Here is a 22,218-nt window from a genome sequence, read left to right as displayed (position 1 = left end):
CCTTTTCTTTTTGTATAATAAGGGTAATCGCTATTCGCAAACAAATTGTTTGGTAACAATTTTGACGAAAAAATATTGCAATAAAAAAATTCTTGTACGTTTCTGAGATTTGTAATTGTGAATATTTTATAATATGAATGAGACAATTAATTTTAATGTAATGTTTATAAACCGACATACTATTTATAAATCGGGACGTGCATGATGAAAAAAATTGCAAAGATCACTAAACCTGAAACTACCAAAATTGACACCTTGTGACTTCGTTTTCGTAATAAGTGCTCATTACGAAATTTTTTTAAAAATATTATTAAAAAATCGAAATTTTCTTCTATAATATCAGAACATAACATTGCACAAATAATTTTTTCCATCAGATTAAAATAAAAGAAATTAACTTCTCATTAACGCTCATTTTTTTTTCAGTACAATTTTTCTTCTAATTTCAATAAACTTAAAACTATTCTTAAAGGATTTCATTGTTTTTTGTAATTGCAAAATATATGCACATGTGCTGCGACGATTTTGAGTGCTTTTTCTTTGTACACATGCAATCGCTGCTATATTAAAATTTGAAAGCATAGGCAAATTAAAACTAAAGTATGTCATGTTGTGATCTTTGAGAATACAGGTTTTTTTAACTCCTTTTTTTCACCCTGTACAAATCTTGTCAATAATTTATCCTTTCTGGATAAATTGTCTATTTTACTGTATTTAACTTAAAAGTCATTTAAAAATTAAATCCTTGCCACGCGTGGATTGCAGAATGCGATTTTGCGCATGCTTGTTGCCTTTGTTCCATTTAATTTGCTCAAGTTAAGAATTTCATTCATATTATATGCGCTGAAGAGCAATGACATGGATATTCCAACACTTGTCAACGATATTAAAGAATGTTCGTCTACTGAAAATGATGTCAAAGAAATAATTCTATTCCAAGAAGTAATAACTGCAAAAGATTTTCGGATGTAAAAAAGAAAAAATATTAAATGAAAATGATGATCGAAAAATGACAAACGAAGAATTGAATGATCTTGTAATACTATCCGATAATGCAAGCAGTGCAATAAAGATAAATTGTTTAAAAAAGACGTACGTGTGATTTTGCAATAGAAATTGACCCAAATCAAGAAAGAGGATACTTTATTATATGGATTGAAAAAAACTATGCTATCTCTTACACAATTTTTAAGGGTTAAGTTATTGTTTCAAAGAAAAAGCCATAACCTCTTTTGAAAAAAATTGAATGCATCTATTGATAAAAGTCCTGTTCAATTGGCGTTTGTTCTATTTCCTCCTTTTAATTACAGCAGTATTTAGGCGTGTTTAAATTATACTTTCTGAATTTAAAGTATATCCAACGCGTTTTTGCCACAAGTAATTTTGCTGAACACAGTATTCCTGTTCTTGTCGCGATGTATTAACGGCATTTATCAAGGACTAACTGTACATTAATGATTCTATATATAAAATCATTCAATCCTATAACTATTTTTTTTTATCGACAATCATAAAAAGTAAAGTAATTAGCCAATGGAGCTTTGTGGAAAAGGCAGAAAAATATAGTGTACATTCCTTTTTTCATAAGATGATTGAGTTCGATAGTTTGATATTCATTGAAAGATTCTATAATAATTAACTTTAAAACTTAATAATTTGAAATCATAGGTTTCTGATAATGATTAGGAAATTATCATAACAAAACCATTTTGAGTACGAATATAAAAATTTAGTCTCTACCATTTTTAGTCTTTCCTTTTCAGGAATAATTAATTATTCGTAAATGTAAACAGCAATTTGTCCGGCAAAAGCGGAAAAATTCTTTTTTGTATAATAACCTAGCTTTATTGTTTAAAACCGAACCAAATCTTGGCCATTTAACCATTCTATATAAAATTATACTTTACGTTTCTCTTAATTAATTTCCTAGTGTTGATCTATGCGTAATATGAAAGCAATCTCTTTTAAAGGCATGTGTTATTTTAAGAGTGTAATAAAAATGTCTGAAGGACAAATATTGAGAAATAAAAATATCTGTTGAATAAAAGCGGTTCACCTGCACAAATGTTGCAATCAAAATGTTATATTTATCCCTTTTTCCTCATTCGACTGTAACATAAAATAGATCCTATCTTGATTTTTAAATGTCATTCCAACATAGTTTTAATTATCTGTTTATCTTCGTCTCCCAGTGATTATCCATTTGAAATGCTGATCCTCAATGGGAAAAAATACTTTTATTTAGATTTGTGCAATTTAATATTAAGAATGCCTTTCTAAATTATGTGCGAATCTATAATTTCTTTAGCTGCAGGGGGCTTGGTAAAAAATATCTCGCCTTAGAAACTGGATGATTTCAAATTCGAAACTCTATTTCACCAGAGATATAAAGTCGCAATGAAAGTTAGCGGATTAAATATGCTTCTTCCTGTATGATATGGAAGTTCATTGAGAAAAGTGCATTGCTCTTAAAAGTGCTCTTGCATTGCTTTCTTAACAGACGAAGTCTTGCCACAAAATAATTTATGCAATATTTAGAAAAGGGTCATTGTGGTGGCGGGGAACTTTTCTTGTGATGGTCGGGACGACTTCATTTTCGTTTTATCATTTCGCAGGAACACAATGATAGACTAGATATTTTAATGGGAATAAGGACATATTTATAAATTACATTAATTTTTTTAAATTTATTAAAATTAGAGGAATAGTGCACAGAAACAAAAATCCTCTAAAAACTAATTTTTTGAATTTTAAGATGAAGAAAAATTTTGTGCAATGAGATGTTTAAAACTCCGACGGAAAACGTAAAATCATTCTACCATTTCACCTTCTCTCGGGATCGTAGATATTTTTTAATAGCTGATTTATTCCTTGTCACGAAAGAACGTGCGTATCAAGTTTTGTTTGATTCTGTCAAAGAGTGCGGAATTGTACGAGATTTAAATAAAAAACGAGCGTTCAATTATCACAATACATGTTATAGCAATGACTCATAAAAACCGAGGGTTTGTAAAAAAATAAAATTAGTAATTCATCAGAATATTAATTCAAATTAGAATCGGGTCCAACATCTAATTTTTAAACCGTTACAGTCTGCATACAAAAATCATACTGTCTTAAGTAATACCGAATTTTTGAATTCATAAAATAGATATTTTAAAAGTTTGTAGAGAACTTTTTATAGCACTTATTTTCCTAGAACATATCATTTCATGCAGTCATGCTGAAAATTAGTTTTCTAGGTTTAGTTTGTAATAAAAAATTAACTTCATTTTTTTTAAATTTTATTTTTTTAACAATGTGGTAGATAACATATTAATTTAAACCAATTTTTACAAGAAGGGTAACGTGATCTTTCAGCCCCAATATTTTTATTTTATAAAATACATTGTTGAAAACTATGCATAAAATATTTTTCAAATTCATTGAAAAAAGGGAGGGGGGATTTAAACAGTAAAAAAAAGCTGGTATTGCTTTAAAAAATATTTCTTTAAATTTTAAGTTGCAAGTTATTTTTTACTGCATATTTTCAAAAATCACCGGAGAAAAACGTCAAATTTTAGTTTAATTTTTAATTAAAATGTTTTAAAGAAATCGCTGTGAGGTGTACATTTTCACCCTGAAAAACTTTTTACTTGTCAAAATAACTCAAAATCAAAATCAAAATGGTTTGATTTGTAAAGCTCCAACACACATGGTGATAGATGCAAGCACATTCTTACTATGAAAGAAGAATGCGCAATTAATTTCAAATTTGATAACGTTGCATTGATTTTAAAGGTAAATTATGAGATTTTCATTTCTTAGCTCATATGAGCGTATACAAGTAAGCGTGCTAAAGTCTTTTTTTTTTTAATCAAATAGCTACTCGAAAACCAATAGGAAATAAAATGCTGTACTGTGAAATAAATAGGTCGTATTATATATAACATTATAAACAGTATTTAATCAGAAGTAAAAACATTAATTCTACTCTCTCGGTGGTGGATTTTCATTTCTTTTTTTATCGTAGCAGAGGAAAATTATTTCCGCTTTCAAGTGATCGGAAATGGTATCTCTTTATTTCAAGGTTACATTGTTATTTCTGTATGAAAATGTATGCGTATTTAAGATAAATTTTATCAGTACGTTCTCTACAACATGTAGATGTGTTTTCTGAATGGCTGTCTTCAAATTTTATCTACATAGTTAACGTGAAACCGAAATGTATCTGTAAACTTTATATAATCTTCTGATAAAATTTATATAAACTCAGATATCTTGAAATCTTATTCATGCAGTAATTCAATTTTAATGTTATCGAAATATTTGAAATTCTAGTTGTGGAAAATGATCAATAATTTTGGTTTTTACACTTGAAATGTATAAGTTAGATCTTATTTTATCAAATCAATTTTTTTAATATTGTTTAAATATCAAACTTTTCAAAATCTATTTGATTTTTATGGATTATTCTTTAGAAAAGGCCATAAGTGTTCTTTATGTCCGTGAAGAAATGAATAGATTTATATTTCATATGTTTTAAAAATAAAATGAATGAAAATTGCCATTTTTTTGTTATAAGTCTAATGAAGGCTTGATGGTACGATATTGCTTGTCATATTATTTCCCTACTTACCTTTTGAAATAATGAATCAAGAAATGATAGTTTAAATTAGAATTTAAATAAATTGGTTATTGAAAATAAAAATTAACGAATCTTTTATCGTAATAAAGCGAAACTTTTTCGAGGTCAAACAATTTAGACACCAAATTCCAAATAAGATTTCCTTCTGCTCTGGAGTGTGTAAATATTTGTAATATTTTCAAATTATGCATTTTGTATTCGAACTTTTCAAAACTCGTACTGTTTTGAAAAAATGTATGTCATCAGCAAACCAAGAAGAATTTTTTTCAGACTTTTGTAAATTTAGCGCGAAGTCAGTTTCCGTGACGTCAGTCACATTTTAAATATTTCCACCCTTGCAAGGGCAACAGTGGCCTGGCGGTAAGGCCTCAGCTTCGGAACGGAGGGTTTCAGGTTCGAGCCCCGATTCCACCGAAGAACCGTCGTATAAGCGGGTTTAATGCACGTTAAATCCGTCGGAGCTAAACATCTTCCCACTGGTTGGCGCGGAAGTTTACTAGCTCAGTTGTCGTCCTCGTCATCTGACCGCGGTTCAGAATTACGAGGTCATTCCCAAAATATTCCTAGTGTTGCTTTAAAACGGGACGTTAATATAACTAAACCTATACCAAACTACCACCATTGCAATAAATGTTCAGAACTGATGCGATATACTTGATACGCATCGCATAAGTATGAAATCATACTGTTATCTTTTATAGACAAAATTTTCCTATAACTTTACTCAGTTTTTTCAACAGTTTCCAATGAAACTAATATCATTGTGGAAATAGTTTATTCGATTTAAAACGGCTTACACTTCGGAGCAATCCGTCGCTGCTAATAAATTTGGTATTTTTAATAACTTAGGTCTGTCACTTATAACTTATCCTTCTGTCATTGAGCGAAATCGTCTCGTTTTCCACTGCAATAGAATATTTTCGATTTATTAGATTTAGAGAAGTCATAAGAATACTATGCAAATTCTTATTTCTTTTTGCATTTTTAAACATTTTCAAATGGAAATCAAAATAATAAAATAAATAGGTTAATCGATCTATAAAAAAAATTGTTCGATTTTTTTAAATGCCATGTGGAAAATGCTTTGAAAACGTTAGCATTAAAATTTTTGCTGATACATGTGCACCTGTTGCTGATGCTGCTGATACATGCGCAAATCGTGAGTTGATATGAATAGGCGCTTTCTATTTGGGACGTTTGATAATAAATATTGAATTATTTTATTACTGTCATCAAACGTAGAATTAAAGGATAGCAAATGTTTTTGAAAAGGCTATAAACTCTTTTTCTCGCCTATAAACTCTTTTTCACGCCTATGTCATATTTCTAGACATATTCTCTGGGAAATATTTGCATGTAATTATCATTAGGTAGGCCTACACATTAACTTTTATTCCCCTCTTTCAGCATGAAATTTGTGGACCTTCAGCAAGGCTGTAAATGCCACGAATCTCGATATTTCGTCCCCCATATGACCACTTTGTTCTTCGTAGTATAGTGAAAACAGAGTTGAACAGATTGAAACCAAAATGACATTTAACTACATTTTTTGTAACAAGATCACATACCGAATTACAATTATCTAAGCCATTGTATATTTGAGTTTCACATTTACGTGTTTGTATATGCAACTGATAGTAAACTCGTTGACATAAAACACCAAATTCAAGTTTTGGAGCAAATTTGTACTCCAGATAATAATTAATCCGCACTTTCATACAAATAACTAAACTTCACAAAATATGTAAAAGCTTTTTTAAATCTACCATCCCTAAACTTGCTTTTTATAACTGCATGATGTTTAGTCTTTTCTTTTTTTTAATTCCAATTTTTATACTTTGTACACTTAATCCCGTGGGTTTTAATGACGAAAAATGCTAATTTCTGTGGTTATTACTGTCAAGAAATAAGTTTATTTTTGTTATTTATTAAACTTTTTTTAAAACTTTAATGCTGATTTAATAATATTTATTTAATTATCAGAAACTTCTGCAAACACGATGAGATTAAACGACAAAATATAAGGATAATTTTTTTTTAATCTAATTTGATTATAAAAAAAATCTTTAAAATCATTTATATTTATTATATTCCGCAATAATACAAATATCGTATGTAAAAACCTTGAATTTCTTTTCCTTATTTCTTTTCACTTTGAATTTATTTTCTTGCATTTATTTTATTTATTATTATTTTTTATCTTGAATTATTTTTATTCTCTATAAATGGTCGTAAACAGAAACTGATAACTTTATAGTTCATCAGAAATTCTTAAGAAACGAAAATTGTCTGTTTATATGCTGCTTTAAATTATGCTATGTAGTTTACATGACTCTTAATGGGCCATTCATTAAATAAGATTCGAAAAGTGTAACTTTAGAATCCCATAGTGGGACACTTTAAACTGTCTTAATTTCTTTTTAAAATACATACATTTTTGAAACCTCTTAGCCCTATAGCATAAAATACCTTATATTGTTGTAATGATACCTTTTTACGATATTGCGTTGTATTCAGAATATCGAACAACATCGTACCATATTTTGTGCTTATAGGGAGAAGGTCTGGAACCCATGTTATCCATTAAATTTCACTTTGTCAGCAAAAAAATAATTTTAAAAAATTAGTCGATTCTGCGACATGAAAATATTGGTTTTCGATGCATGCAAATGTGATAAGTTTATAATTGTACTGACTTAGCATATTTCCACTTTATTTATTATCGCAATGCCAGACAATATTGGGACATTTTTGTAGGTATTTTGTGCTACAATGGAAACGGTAATTTTCAGTACGCATGTAGTTTTCTGACATATGCAATATTTTTATTTTTTTAGTTAGGTTCGTTTGAAGCTTAGAAATGTTATGTATTAGGTTAAATGTATTTAGGTCTCCTGCAATTATATAAAAGCTATAAATTATACTTAATTACTGCATTCATTACACAATGATAGTCAACAAATCGCTACTTACCTTTAATATATTTAAGATGGAAACCTTTTTACAAATTAATTTTAGTCATTCTGTGTACAAACAAAATATCGTAAGGATTTAATAGCGTGAAATACCACTATCATTATTATATTTAAGAAAAAATATAATGAAGTTCACAGTTCAAAAATTTGTTACAAACGATAAATTTATCAAATGATAAATTCTTATAAATTTATTCTTTTTACATCTATAATTTCAAGAATATTAACTAGATTAAATCATTCGCAAAAAATCTTTTTCTTTCTTTCTTACAACATAAAAATGAGTGGAAATTCAGATTTCGTGTAAGTATGTTTGATTGAGCAGGTGCTCTGATCTAAGAATTTTTAAGAGTTAATTATCTGGAAATATATTCACAGCTGATTTACTCAGACGGTGATTCATATTCTTCCTATTGGTATATTGGATAAAAATATGTTTCAATATTAGAGTTGATGAGTTATTGGCGCTTTTTTCATCACCTTGTTTAACCATTCGTTCAGCGAAACTTAATTTGCTCGAAATGCACTGAAATAGAATGTATCTGGCATTAAAAATTGTTTTTCTATTTCGACGAAAGACGAATGAGAGCCAAGCCGGCTGAGCGCATGTTTCCTCACAACAGAATATTTTCTGGTTTCAGTTTTAGCTCGAATTGCGTCATTTTGCACCCGTACAATAAATAATTCAGTTCTAGTCTCATCAATAAGAGCAATCAATTCATTTACTATATCAAATTTCATCCATGTACGGATATGTAAATAATCGGCAAAGGTTTTCCAGAAATTCAAAACAAATGTTAGTTTTCTTACGGTTAATTAAATATTGATATTTTTAATAACACGAGTCAAGAATTTTCGAAAGAAAAAAAGTAAGTAGTGAAACAATACATTTTTAATCACAGTTTAAAATTTTTGTTGTAAACCTGAATAAAAAGAGAGAAAAGAGTTGGACGATTTTGATCGATCTACGCCTGTTTTAATGTTTGCATTTTCAAGGAACTTCTTTCAACTAGATGACCTTGATAGCCGGTAATTGTATTCAGTTTTGCTAGTGAAATTCTTTTTCATTTAGAAAGCGTTCTTTTGCAAGAAGGAATCGTCTGAATTCAAAGCATATCTTATCGTCTAGTTTTAATACATTTTATTCTTTATGTCGCAGGTAATTTGATAAATTTTAAACATTTGTGAAGTTTAGTATCTTTTGATATGTCTGCATTATCTGTATCAACATATTTAAATTTTCCTCTCTACATTTATCTTCTGAAAATTTCTGTCAGATGATCTGTTTCTTCCGAGTTTCTTTTCAGTTTTTCATTTCTGTGCTAATTTGACGTGCTACAAAATGTTATTATAGCAATCAATTTTTGTTTTATTATAAAATATTTATTTAAAATCACCTGTTATGTATTTGAAATTTCTTTTGATTTGAAATATTTCAAATTCATTCACTGATTAACCACTTTATTTTACTACAAATTGATTTATATTTCACCATGTGTTAAATAGCATATTTGCATTTTTAATTTTCTGTACCAAAAATATACTTGAACATAAATATACAAAAATATCTTTTCATAAAAATGATTCTTTTTTTTTTTTTTTTTAAGAATGCTTTTACATTAAATTTATATTTCTTGTATAGGATTTTTTTTTTTTATAATTACTCAATAAAATTTATTTGGAGTTAGAATTTTTTCATTTATTACTTAACAAATTTGTAAGTTGAAGTTCTAATTTCAATAAAATTTGTAATTTAACTATCTGAATGTGATTAATGAATAGAATTCTGCACATTGATGTGTGATTTGATTTGGGAATGGATTTTTTTGATTCAGCTCATATTTTATATACATTGTTTAAGTCTATGTTCATTTATAATAGTTTTTTAAAAGTTATTTTAATCACTCAGTTTCTATATTTTAATACTTTTTCTATTCTTTAACTTTCACATTTTATTTAATGACTGTTATTTTTAAGAAATAAAAAAAAAACTGTTGGAAATAATTAAGAATTCTATCTCTGCAGCAAAAAGAAATTAATTGCTTTTAAGTTTGTATGCTGTATAGTTGCTAAGTGTAGATCAAGTTGTACAAAAATACTGCATTATTTTGAAATTCAGTAGAACTGTTTATAGCTAATTGTATTCATTTAAATAATGACATGAATAAGGTGGGAGGCATTCAATGTTTTAATTTTTTTATTATCAATGCACATTTTGGTTAATATTCTATGTATGTGTGCATGTTCTGTTCATTGTAATTAAATGATTGAGGCTGTTTGATTCTAAGTTAGACTGAAAAATAAAATTAGAAATGTCTATTAAATTTTTGTTTAATTATCTAAAATCGTATAGAAAATTATTTTTATGTCTTTATTCTTGGTTTTTGAAATTTCAGCTGCATTAAAAAAAATTCTCTTTAAAAATGATTTTGTTTTAATAGACAAGAAGTATGTAAAATAATTATTTGAAATTAGATTCTCGTGTGCAGAATATGAAAAATATTGTTTGGGAAATAATATGCATTTCTAAATTTTTTTCTGTTGGATTTTAATGTATTTAAATTGTTATATATGACATCTTTGTGTGTTCCTGCTCTTGATTCATTCATGATCTCCTTCTTCCCTTTCATATTTGCAACTGAAACTGGCAGTATGTTTAATATATTTTCGTTCATTTTATGTTTCATTAAAACATTCACCATAAAATATGTATTTTGGACTAAATTTTAACTTAAGTATCATTTTATATCAATAATATCTTAGATATCCAATTCTTATAAGATTTTTGTAAATAAGCCAAATCAATTTAAAAATTCCATATAATTGTAAATTTTTATCATGCTCATCTTAATATTTTTAAAAAAAAATAGGAATCGGAAATGACCCCATCACCTAGCCGAACTCCTAGATCCAGAGGATCATCCTCTAGTATAGATTTGGTTCTTCCAAATTTGCCAAGTAAATGCACATGGCATCTCGGGACAAAGGAGCAGTCAGTGCATCATCATGTGAAAAAGTAAATAATTTATTTTCAATTTTATTATTCGTATGTATTTAAATGTATTGTATATACAAATTGAATATATTTGTATGTATTGTATATTTAAATGTTTCAAAAACTCTCTATTAATGAAAGTAAATATTTTATATTTTGTAGATCTCCAAAACCCAAAATTATGGATACAGTCTTGGATGCAATTGGAAACACTCCATTGATACGATTAAATAACATTCCTGAAGAATTTGGGTTAAAATGTGAAATGTGTAAGCATTTTTATTTCGATGAAAAGATTTTTAATACTCTTGCATGTGCTATAACATATTTTAGATGTAGCATTATTAAAGATCTTACATGACATATTCCTTTGTGAAATGTTTTGAGTGTGTTCCATATGGAGTAAAATAGAGATGAGAGAAAAAATAGATATTTATAATTTCTGTTTTTTTTTTTTTTTTCCATCTCTCTTCAATTTTAATTTATTTTTTCATCTCTCTCACAGATTTAATTTCTGTTTTCTCAAATATTCAGTTATTAGTTTAAAAGCTCTGATATTTTAAAAGCTTATCCTAATTTCTTTCAGTCAGTTATATTTTATTATTTTGCTTAAATTATGTTCCCATTCTAGAATAAAATAGTTATATATGTTTCAAAATATACCAAAATCTATAAATATTTAATTTGACTCATCAATTTTTTTAAAAATTTTTATTTAACATGTTTTGTCTTTTAAAAATGAATTGATTTTTCACTTTTCTCATTTATTATTTAATGTATAAATGTAATTAAATGTCATTACATTGATCAAGGCAAAATAGCTTTCAAGAACCCTCTTTATAAAAATGAATTATAAGAAAACATTTTCTACTTTTAATTTGAACTTAGTATATCAATAAATGTTTTCTCAAGCTATTTTTATAAAACTTATTATTTAGCATGTTCATTTTACGATAGTAAAAATTTTACTTCTGTGACTAAATTGATCACATTCCAATGATTGTTTTTTGTTTTGCTTTAAAGGTCAAATGTTTTTCTAAACTTCTAAGAGTTTTTAACTGGAATAGTGTATCTGTCAGCTAGATCTTGAAATAATAGTTTTATGATTTTGAATAATTTTTTTTCCTTTTATTTTTGAGATAACCTTATAAAGATAATATTCCACCTCCATAATGTTTTATAGATACTTGGGTATTAACTGTATGTCATTGATTAACAACTTGACTATATTTGTCATTGATATGAAATTCAATCTAAAGAATTGCAGTGGCTTGCAAATAAGTCATGAGTTCATCAAAGACAAATGGCTAATACACAGATACCATTGTTTGATACTTTTTAAAACCTTGTAATATTATGGAGATAATGTAAAAATACCTATTGTGAGTTTGTATTAATGAGATTTTGTAGCAATAGGGATTTTGATAATCTTCATTTCTTAATTTTTACCTTTAAAAATCTTGTTTTTAAAATGGCTTTTTACTAATTTTTTTTATATTCCCTTAAAAAAAATATCAAAACTTTATAACTTGTAAATATTTTAATCTTTTAGTATTATTTGTCTAAAAAATACTAAAAGACTAAATAATAAACAGGTTTTAAATTAATTTTATTGGGATTTATGCTTTAAATTAATTGAATATCAATAGTTTAATATATAATTTATATTCTAATTATATTAACGTTAGTATTGAACTTTTTACTATGTAGTAAAAGTAAAATTTGAAAGAATAACTTTAAATTACTAGTTTATATGACTAGCTTATTTTGAGAAAAAAAAAATGAGTTAGTCTTTTACTGATTCTAATAATAATATTTAGTTATTATATTTCTATTGAAGGCGTTTTCAAAAATGTGTGCATTAAGATTATACTGTACAGAAATTAAATTCTTTTTATGAGTAATAAATCAAAATTCCCTATTTTCTTGCATAATATCATAAATTTACGACCAAGCATTAATATTCATTTGCCACTCGTTTGTTTTGTAGAGCACCATGTCTTCAAAGATTTGTATTTGTATTCCAATCTAAACATTAATATTTTGATTTGCATTTGAGAATTTGTTAATTTGTATATTTTAGTGAAAAGGCAAGATTTAATTATGTGGGGAAGGGATTTCAAAACTGATAAATTTTAATTTGCCATGTAGAGTTGTGTTTATGTAAAGGGGATTTTAATTATTACCAGATTAATTGGTAATTATTATAAAAATGTTTACACATTAAGAATACTAAGAATGCAATTGCGGAAGTATTTCTTTAAAATACTTCCAATTAAAAAGGCAAATTTAAGTCTTTCCCACTCTAAATGGTTAGATTTTCTAGTTTAATCAGGAAAATAATATATTTTGATTTATCCCAGAAAATGTATTCAGAATTAGTCTTAAATTTGGAATAATATGAATGTACCAGAGTATTCCAATTTTTACTTATAATAAATTATTGATGATGATAAATTCAACTAGTTATTTACAAACTAGTTTAACTTTATGCAGATAATAAAGTGAATAATGCTTTGGATTGGCTGAGCAGTCCTTTTTAAATACTTAATCTAATTTTTAAATGCTCAGTTTCTTTATTTAAAGTATATATTAAACACACCTTAATTTTAAACTTTAAAAAATTCACTTCTAGATGATTCTTCTTTATTATTACTTCCCAATATTCTCTTCTCTGATATAACCATTGTAAAGTAATCATTATTATAATGGAAATAGTGATGAAATATGTGATTGTTTCTGCACTTTTTTTGTTTTAATGTCATGTAATTTTTTTTAACAATCAAAATTTTCTTCTTTTTATTTTAGAATTTTTTGATTTTGTATAAAAAAAATCTTTGACTAAATCCTCCCCACCTTTCCTAATATTCTTGTTCAGGAAGTCTGTTCACTTTATATGCTGTGCGAACTGATTAACAATCTTGTATTCATTAGTAGGCTTGCTGTCTTTAAAAGATTAAAACAGGGTTTTTTATGATGTATTATGTTCAGAAAAAAGATCAGTTTGTTATATATGCTGTTTAATTTCTGTTTTCAGTTTCGATAGTATCCTTAATGGGAAAGTTACCTTTTATTGTTGATAAAGTTATTTTTTTTAATTAAGGTCATTTTTTTACACTGTAAAATAATTTTACTTGTAACTAGAAGTAGTCTTTCTAGTTTCCTAGAGGCAGAATTTTGTAATTAAATAACTTTTATAACTTTCTATGTTTGGGACTCTTTTTAATCGCATGGAAATGTTTAATTGTTCTTAGGAGCATGTCTTAGAAAACCTTAAATGAAGTTAAAGTCTATGATATATTGCATCTTATATTTTGAAGAAGAATATTCCAGTTTTATAAATCAACTAAATCGAAACTTTTTATTTTTATTTTAACAGTGGTTAAATGCGAGTATTTCAATGCTGGAGGTAGTGTGAAAGATCGAATTGCACTCCGCATGATCGAAGAAGCGGAAAGGGAAGGCAAAATTAAACCTGGTTATACTATAATTGAACCTACTTCTGGAAACACTGGTGAGTTATGTCGGAGAATATGTAATGATTAAATGCTCATATTCCCATCTTTCAAAATTTCATTCCTTAGTCCTATCATATTTTATTCTTCAGTCATATCTTTGCTTTGCAGATAACCATTTAAATAGCAAACAGATGTTAAATATAGCTAACAGCTACATGACAAAAAAAGAAAAAAAAGTAGATTAACTGTTTGTTGAATATAAATAAAAATGCTTTTATTTTATGAATATTTTAATGCACTCTTTAAAAAAATTTGAAATGTATTTTAATCATTCATTTATCCATTATTAAGTCAGAAATTTATGTTGCAATTCATATTTAATAATTTGGCTTTATAGTATGAAAAATAGCCTTTAAAAGCCAATTCATATTTAGTATGGTAAATTTCTATTTATTATATCTTAAAGTTTTTAAAAATATTTACAGGTATTGGTTTAGCCTTAGCAGCTGCAGTGAAAGGTTATAAATGTGTGATAGTAATGCCAGAGAAGATGAGTAACGAGAAAGTAAATACTTTGAAAGCCCTTGGTGCTGAAATCATAAGAACACCTACTACTGCCCGTTATGATGCACCAGAGTCTCATATTAGTGTAGCACAGAAAGTGAATATGCAGATACCTAACAGTATTATTCTTGATCAGGTAAAAAGAAGCATATAGCGTTATTTATTTTTAGGGGTGTGTATGTATGTTTTCAGAAATATTATTTATGTGTACTTAAAAAAAAAATTTCTTCTCTTCCTAGTTTGATTGTATATAACTTGTGTAATAACTTAGTTTGATTGTATATGATTCTGTTTATATTATCAGTGACATATTTCGTATTTTAGTGAATTATTAAAATAAAAATGCCTTATTCTTGTAAATAAATTTTGTATTTTCAAGTCCTGTTTTTAACTAAAATACCTTTCTTGCTGATTGTAGAGTTTTCATATACAGTATTGTAAATAAACTATGCTGCATATAATTAAACGCTTTAACATATTTTCTGTATGATAAAAATGTCGTTAAATTTTTAGACAAAGGTAAAATTTTAAAAAATCTTATTTCAACTTGGACAATATTTTTGCAAATTTTAAAATAATCCAACTTATGTTGATTTCTATGAACTTTTCACTCTAATGTAGGTATTGAATATTATGACAGTACAATATTTTTATCATGCTATGTGTTCATAATGTTTCATGTTTTAAAGATAGCAGGTGCAAAAATATTGTTGTTAGATTGTGTATTTTTTAAATACTATTGTTTTTTGAATTGGCATTGAATTTTAATCCAATATTTTATATATTTTAATAATTTAATGCATTTTGTATAATTTTTTTAATTTAACTTTCAGTATCGTAATCCTGGAAATCCTCTTGCACATTATGATTCAACAGCTGAAGAACTTCTGGAACAATGTGATAACAAGATTGATATGGTTGTAATGGGTGGTGGTACTGGAGGAACAATTACTGGAATTGGAAGAAAGCTAAAAGAAAAAATACCAAATGTCAAGGTTTTGCAACAATCCATGATTTGTTTTTAATATTTTATACTTGTATAATGATATATTCAATTCATGAATGATCTTTATTTCAGATTCTTTCTATCTAATTTGAAATGTGAGTTATAAACATTGTGCTAAAAAGGAAATTAAAAATTTTTCTGCTTTTTAAACATTTCTGTAATGTAACTACATAAATTCAAAATTTTGTAAATTGGGTATTTCGTCAAACTTGAGGCATATGTTGTATGAATAAGCATTTCTTTTAGTTATTGCCTATTTCATTTATCTGAAATTATTTATACCAAAGACATTCAAGGCTGATTATGTAAGTTGATGGGGAAATATTTTTTGAAGAGAAAAAAATGATGTATTTTAAAATTGAAATATATAGGTCTAAGCTCTATGTAGAATATTAAAAATGTCAAGTTTATCCCTGACTTCTAATAAATAAGAAGGCTTCGGAAACTTAAATTTTCAACTGACTACTTGATGTTGACAAGGAAATGAAGAAAATAACAACTATCTTGTAGCCGAAAACTGCAAACCTTGTAATTCTACCTGTAGTTTTGAAAACATAAAATGTGTTGCTTTATAACAAAAGTGTATTTTAAGAAATATATTTCTCACTAGCTGTACATTGATCTGGCATTCAATGCACAATTTAGATATTGTCATTTCAAGAGGTACTATTTACGAAAGATAATTTAGAATGTTATTTATAATAAAAGGGCAATATCAAATATCTACTACATATAGATAATGGCTCCCATATCCATATGTAGTAGATATTTAAAAAATGAATGCATATGATTGAGTATCTGAATACTGTCAAAGAATTCTACATTTCAAAGTCCAGTTTTGTTCGAAGAAAGCTTTATTCTTTGTAGAAAAAAGCAACAAAAGTATGAATATTTTTCTTGTTGAAATTGTAAGAGTAGAATGTTTTCACAGTTTACTCACAGCTGCCCAAAACTCACCCAAATTATCTTGTTCCATTCAATCCTAAACATTTTTAAAATTTGGATAATGATGTGCAAGTGTTTAGTAACATAAGCCATGAAGATATTTCGAGTGAATTATTCCCAGGTGATCAGAATAATGTAGAAGCTCACTATCGTATATTTACGATGTTCATCTGAACTTGTTAGATGGGCTGAAATATTTATGTGTGCAAGTAGCGATTGTAACAGAAAATAAACCGAATCAAGATTTTTCCAAAGTTTTCTTATTTAATTTTCTTTAAAAATAAATTCATTATTTTTTTATGTATTTTTATATTTGTTTGTAAAATTTTTAGTTTGAAGCATTTATCAAGAAAGTTTGTTTTTAATTTATTAAATTATTTAATTTTATATATTTGGTTTGTCTGTAATAATAACCTATTTATGAATAGATTTTATCTGTGTTCCTACATTATAAACAAGCTTCACTATATTTGGCATTTTTAAAATTTTGACTTCTATTTTTTTTTTTATATATAGAATGTATTTAAAATTAACTTTCTTGTGTAATAAATTAGAATTCTGAAGCTCAACATTTTCATATGAAAATGATCTAACTATTGAAATTACTCAAATTCTAGGTTATTGGGGTAGATCCAATTGGCTCAATATTGGCAGAACCTGAAAGTTTGAATGTAACTGATAAAGTTTCTTATGAAGTAGAAGGTATTGGATATGATTTTATTCCAACAGTCCTGGACAGAAGTGTAAGTCTTGTACCCATTAATTTTATTCGTATGAAGATTATATTTTTGTTATTTTAAAAGATTTATTACACTGATGAAAGAAAATTAAAAAATATTTGTTTTTTATTTAATAAAGATGTTTCTATTTTATGCACATTTCTTTCATAATATTTTTTTACAGTGAATGGATTCTTTTCATTTAACCAAAGGGCTTTTTTACATACATATAATAGAAATTTGTCTACTGTAGAAAATATTTTTGAGAAAGCAGTTGTAAGATTTGTCTGTAAGAAATTGTTTATAAATTTTAATCTTAAAATCAGCCTTCCATAATTTTTCAATTCAGAATCTTCTATTCATAAGCAGGATTTATTTTACATATACTTTTTAAAACTGATTTGAAATATATCTTAATTTCCCAAAATTTGATAGTTTTTCATTCACTTAATGTTTACAGCATTTTTTCTCCTAATTACTATTCCAATGTCCATTCATTCTTTTTATAAAGTTTTGACATACTTAGCATTACTCTGAAATAACGATGTCTAATTTTTAATAATGTTATATAATTTTTAATAATTGATTTTTGTTTGAAATATTCTAATACATAAAATCCTTCTGTATTATGAAATAATTTTTAACTAAAATGAGTCAGTTAAATTAGGCAGTTTTTATAAACAGTCAATAGGTAATTTTCTCCTTAAGATATTATTTGCATTTAAATTTAATCCACAAATACAGAAGTGAAGAAAGTTTCAATGAATTTTTTTTTGGACAAATAATTAAAAATTTCTAACCCATCTGCTTGCAGTATTTTGTTGGCATGGTCCTTCATGATCCAACTTCAGAACCGTTTCACTTGTTCTTTTTTTGTTTACATATAAAAGCATTACTTTCTTTATCTTTATTTGAATTTGAGAGAAGGACTTTATTCTTTCAGATATAATTTAATGACTATTTCTGTATTCTGTACTCTTCTCAATTACAATAATACTTGTGTATTATTTTGCAGGAGCCTATAAAGATGACAAGCAATTTTAATTTAATTAAAATTGAATTTCTTTTGAAGTCATTCAAAATGTTTAATATAAATATGAAATGAAGATAGTTCAAGAGTCAGTGATTCAAAATCTCACTTGCTAGCAATTGAACAGGGGAGAGTGGCTCACCTTGGGACGCTTTTTTTCTTTTTTTTCTCCAAATTTTTTATATTGATGAATTATTTTCAAATTTTTACCTTGTATTTGTTTAACCTTTGCCTACATTATTTAACAGTTTTTAATCTTTAATCCATTATAGAAAATTTTTAAAAAAATATTTAGTAAACTTGTACTTTGTCCCAAGGTATACTACCTGGTGGCTCACCTTGGGACAGCTGAAAAACAGATATGAAAAGATCAATAATTGAATTACATTACACTTGAAATTGTTTGTTCGAGAAAAGAAAAGTATATAAAGTGATAAATATAACTAATTAGAAATTAATATTTCCTAATTTTGTTAAGAAAGCTTTTTATTAGTTGAACACATAAAAAAATTAACAAATTTTATATTTAATTGTAATTAATTGTTGGAAATCAAATACCAAACCCAAAGAACGTTCGGTACTTTGCTTTGGTTCTTTAAGTTTTAATAAAATGTCATTTGAGTTTACATAAGATTTGTCCTCTTTTTCAGGATAAATAAATGTCAATGATTGATTTAGTCGTCTCAAAAAAGATAACTCATATTCATCGCCATCAATTCTTTCCACGTGACCTATGAAAGCAACAACAGACCTTTTACCAGCAAATTTGGCAACAACAAAATCACCAACATTTAATTTTTTTCATCCTTAGTTTCATCTAAACTGTACATATCATCATCACTGTCATCATTACATAAATCACTAATCACTGGTTTTCTTCCAGTTGTATTACTTCCTACCAATTCTGAGAGCATTAAATCTTCATCTTCACTACTGCTACTAATGATCAACTGAAGCTGTTTTTTAATCCTTTTTTTTTTCGCTTTCATATTCATACATTCTTTCTCTTTTACTTGAGTGTTCTTTTCATTATTAGTGATAGCATCTTCAATTGCTTTTTTTTCAGGAGAGTCCGTATATATAGCTGATCTTCCTCTTTTTCTTCCTCGGTTACTTGCCTTTCGAGGTGCTGCCTTTGGAAATGGTCACACACATTCAGGTGTTTTAGGCACGGACAATTCTGCAATTGGGGACTCATCATTACTTTGAAGGGATAAACTTGTTGATGGAATTGGCCTATCAGTGACAAAAGCTGATAAAAATTCGCTGTCATCAAAAACCTCTCGGTTGAAAGGATAAATCCCAGTTACTTGAAAACCAGAAACAATGTTTTTTGGTGTATAAGAAAGGGGGTATGCATTGCTTACACATTCTGAAACATCATAAATTGATATAGGCCTCCCAGCATGATTAACCATCCATTGACTACAAGCTCTATTATAATGCACTTTAAAAGAGCTAAACACTGAGCGGTCCAAATGTTGAAGTTTATGACTCGTTTGAGGGGGTAAAGTGAGCATAATAATTCCATTTTCTTTGCAGAAGTCGATAGCTTCAATAGTTATATGTGTGTTATGATTATCTAAGATTAAAATAATACTGTTATCTTTGGATGTTTTAATATGCTTCAGAAAGTGTTTGAGATAAAGCATAAATATTTGTGGTGAAGACCAACCACTTGGATTTGCAGCCCCAATAGATCCAGGTGGTGCTCCTTTCAACATATGATCCCTGAAAAACTTTCTGGGGAAAACCAAATGTGGGTGAACTGAGTTGCCAATTGCATTTACAGCAGAAATAATAGTAACAAGTTTCCCACGTTCTCCGGATGTCATTTGACCAACTTGTTTTATGCCTTTTCCAGCAATAACTTTAGGTGGAACATGTACAGTTGTAATTCCCGATTCATCAAGATTATAAATCTCACTAGGTCTAAAGTTCTGACGATGAAGAATTGCTTCTAAGTTATCATAAAACTTATTTAGATTCTCTTTTGTAAAGCTGGTGGCACGAGAAAGACTAGTTGCTTCTGGTTTTCGAAGAGAAAACATGGCACTATGTTTTCTTTTAAATCCAATGTACCAGCCCTTTCCAGCTTTTTTTTCATGCTCCCAGCTTGGGGGAATATTCTTTTTATTTGCTGAAGCATATTCATATGCAAGGGTACATGCATCATTAATTGTTAGTCCATAGTGATATTTCAAAGCTTGTAAAATGTAATCTACTAGTTTTTTTTCCTCATCGTCGGTGAATATTTTTCGACTTTGAATCTTTGATACATACTTGAAGTTAGAATTTGGCTGTTCACTTTTTTTAAAAGTACTAACATGGCGATTCAGAGTTGTCTTACTAACATTGTAGACTGCAGCAGCTTCCCTAAAAGACATTTCTCTTGATAAAACTTTTGCAGTAGCTTTCTGAATATTGTTACCACGAACTGTTTCGTTTTTCTGGTATTCTTTATTTCTAATCCTTGCCATTGTTAAGCCTAATGAGTTCCTAAAAGTAGAAATAATAACTATTAATAAACACAGATTATGTAGATTAAATAAAAAATATTTTAAACATAATATATTTTTGTAAAAATATTTGAAATAAAAGTTAGGTAGTCACATCTTGTGTCCCAAGGTGGACCACTTCCACCTGTCCCAAGGTGGACCATTCACACACAATTAAATTTTAGAATGACATGCTGTTAGGTTTAGCATCGGAACAATAATTACACATGAGTTTTATAGAGAAAGCTTTAAATTTCATTATAGTACCTTTTATTTCAAAATATTTTCATTAAAAATCCACCTAACTACTTATCAAAGTTTTACATGAAAGTTACTAGACATGTTCTCAAAATAAAAATCTTAATAAATTCTTACCTGCTGTATCAATGGAATCAAAACACATCTGAAGATTTGACTGTGCTGCCGTCTATCTGCATCTATAAAAGCTAAGCATTAATTTAAAATCTAGGGCAAAAAATAAAGCTGTCCCGAGGTGTACTGTGTCCCAACGTGAGCCACTCTCCCCTACATATAAATAACCTTGTTTCAAAATCATCATTTTATTTATTGAATTTGGAAAAATTAATAAAGTTGAAAATAAATCATCAATAAAATTTTAAATCAGCATGAAAGTATTTCTAATGGCCTAATTTACTTAAAAATAAATTGACAAAATTTTATCTAATTTTTAACTATTTGAATAGTTAGTTAATTTCTGTATTTTGAAAAGTTAACAACATTCTTCTTGTCTTAAATAAAAAATGCACATGAATTGGTTGAATTCAGTGTATTTGCTTAGAAAATGTTAGACATACAGTCATAATGACATTTGTATTTATATGTAATGTTTGAAAAAAAACTTCAAATTTGCAAAAAATAAAGAATTTGCATTAATCTTTAAGTTATAATTGGTTTATTTTGTTCAGAAATTTCATAATTCCCTCCCCTACTTCAAATAGGCCTTAATAATGGTAATAGTAATAAACCTTAAATTAGTTAGTAATAGGCCTTAATATTGGTTCATCTTATATATTTTTTAAAATTTAATATCCATCTTAAAATGTACACCAAGAGAAAGCAAACATCTTGCTTCAGAAAAAGTAAACTTTATTGTCTTGAAAAAGGTTGCTTTGTACTTTTCTTGAATGATATTTCAGGGAATACTGAATTTTTAAAATATTATGGTTGCTGAAATTTTCTTTGTAAGGCAAATATGCTAACTTACAATATGTTTCTTTATTGCAATATAACAATGATTGTAACAGTGTAGAGTGAATATTTTAATGGAAATTTTATTATTTATTGTGTCAATGTCATTTATTCTAGAGATTTGTTAAGGTATTCAAAATAAACTATAAAGATTTTTTAAAAAAATGAGTGGGATTTGCTTGTCTTCCTGTT

At 27.2% G+C, this 22,218-nt stretch overlaps 1 protein-coding gene across 5 annotated transcripts in view; it reads left to right on the top strand.

The window, feature by feature from the left end:
• The window catches only part of LOC129965485 (cystathionine beta-synthase-like), a 41,602-nt gene that overhangs the window by 5,267 nt on the left and 14,117 nt on the right, over nucleotides 1-22,218 (top strand). For 3 of the 5 annotated variants that reach the window (XM_056079396.1, XM_056079399.1, XM_056079398.1), the window contains exons 2-7: nucleotides 10,473-10,618; nucleotides 10,760-10,866; nucleotides 13,977-14,111; nucleotides 14,541-14,755; nucleotides 15,453-15,614; nucleotides 17,188-17,313. In XM_056079396.1, the coding sequence (XP_055935371.1) occupies nucleotides 10,473-10,618; nucleotides 10,760-10,866; nucleotides 13,977-14,111; nucleotides 14,541-14,755; nucleotides 15,453-15,614; nucleotides 17,188-17,313 (891 nt within the window). Of the gene's footprint in view, nucleotides 1-8,287; nucleotides 8,472-8,655; nucleotides 8,762-10,472; nucleotides 10,619-10,759; nucleotides 10,867-13,976; nucleotides 14,112-14,540; nucleotides 14,756-15,452; nucleotides 15,615-17,187; nucleotides 17,314-22,218 lie in introns of those variants that run through there. The other 2 variants (XM_056079400.1, XM_056079395.1) reach the window with 2 other exon arrangements.

The sequence above is a fragment of the Argiope bruennichi genome, chromosome 4 (genome assembly GCF_947563725.1).
Source record: "Argiope bruennichi chromosome 4, qqArgBrue1.1, whole genome shotgun sequence".
Classification (NCBI taxonomy): domain Eukaryota; kingdom Metazoa; phylum Arthropoda; class Arachnida; order Araneae; family Araneidae; genus Argiope; species Argiope bruennichi.
The sequence above is the reverse complement of the archived record's forward strand: the minus strand, read 5'-3'. Positions and strand labels throughout refer to the sequence as shown.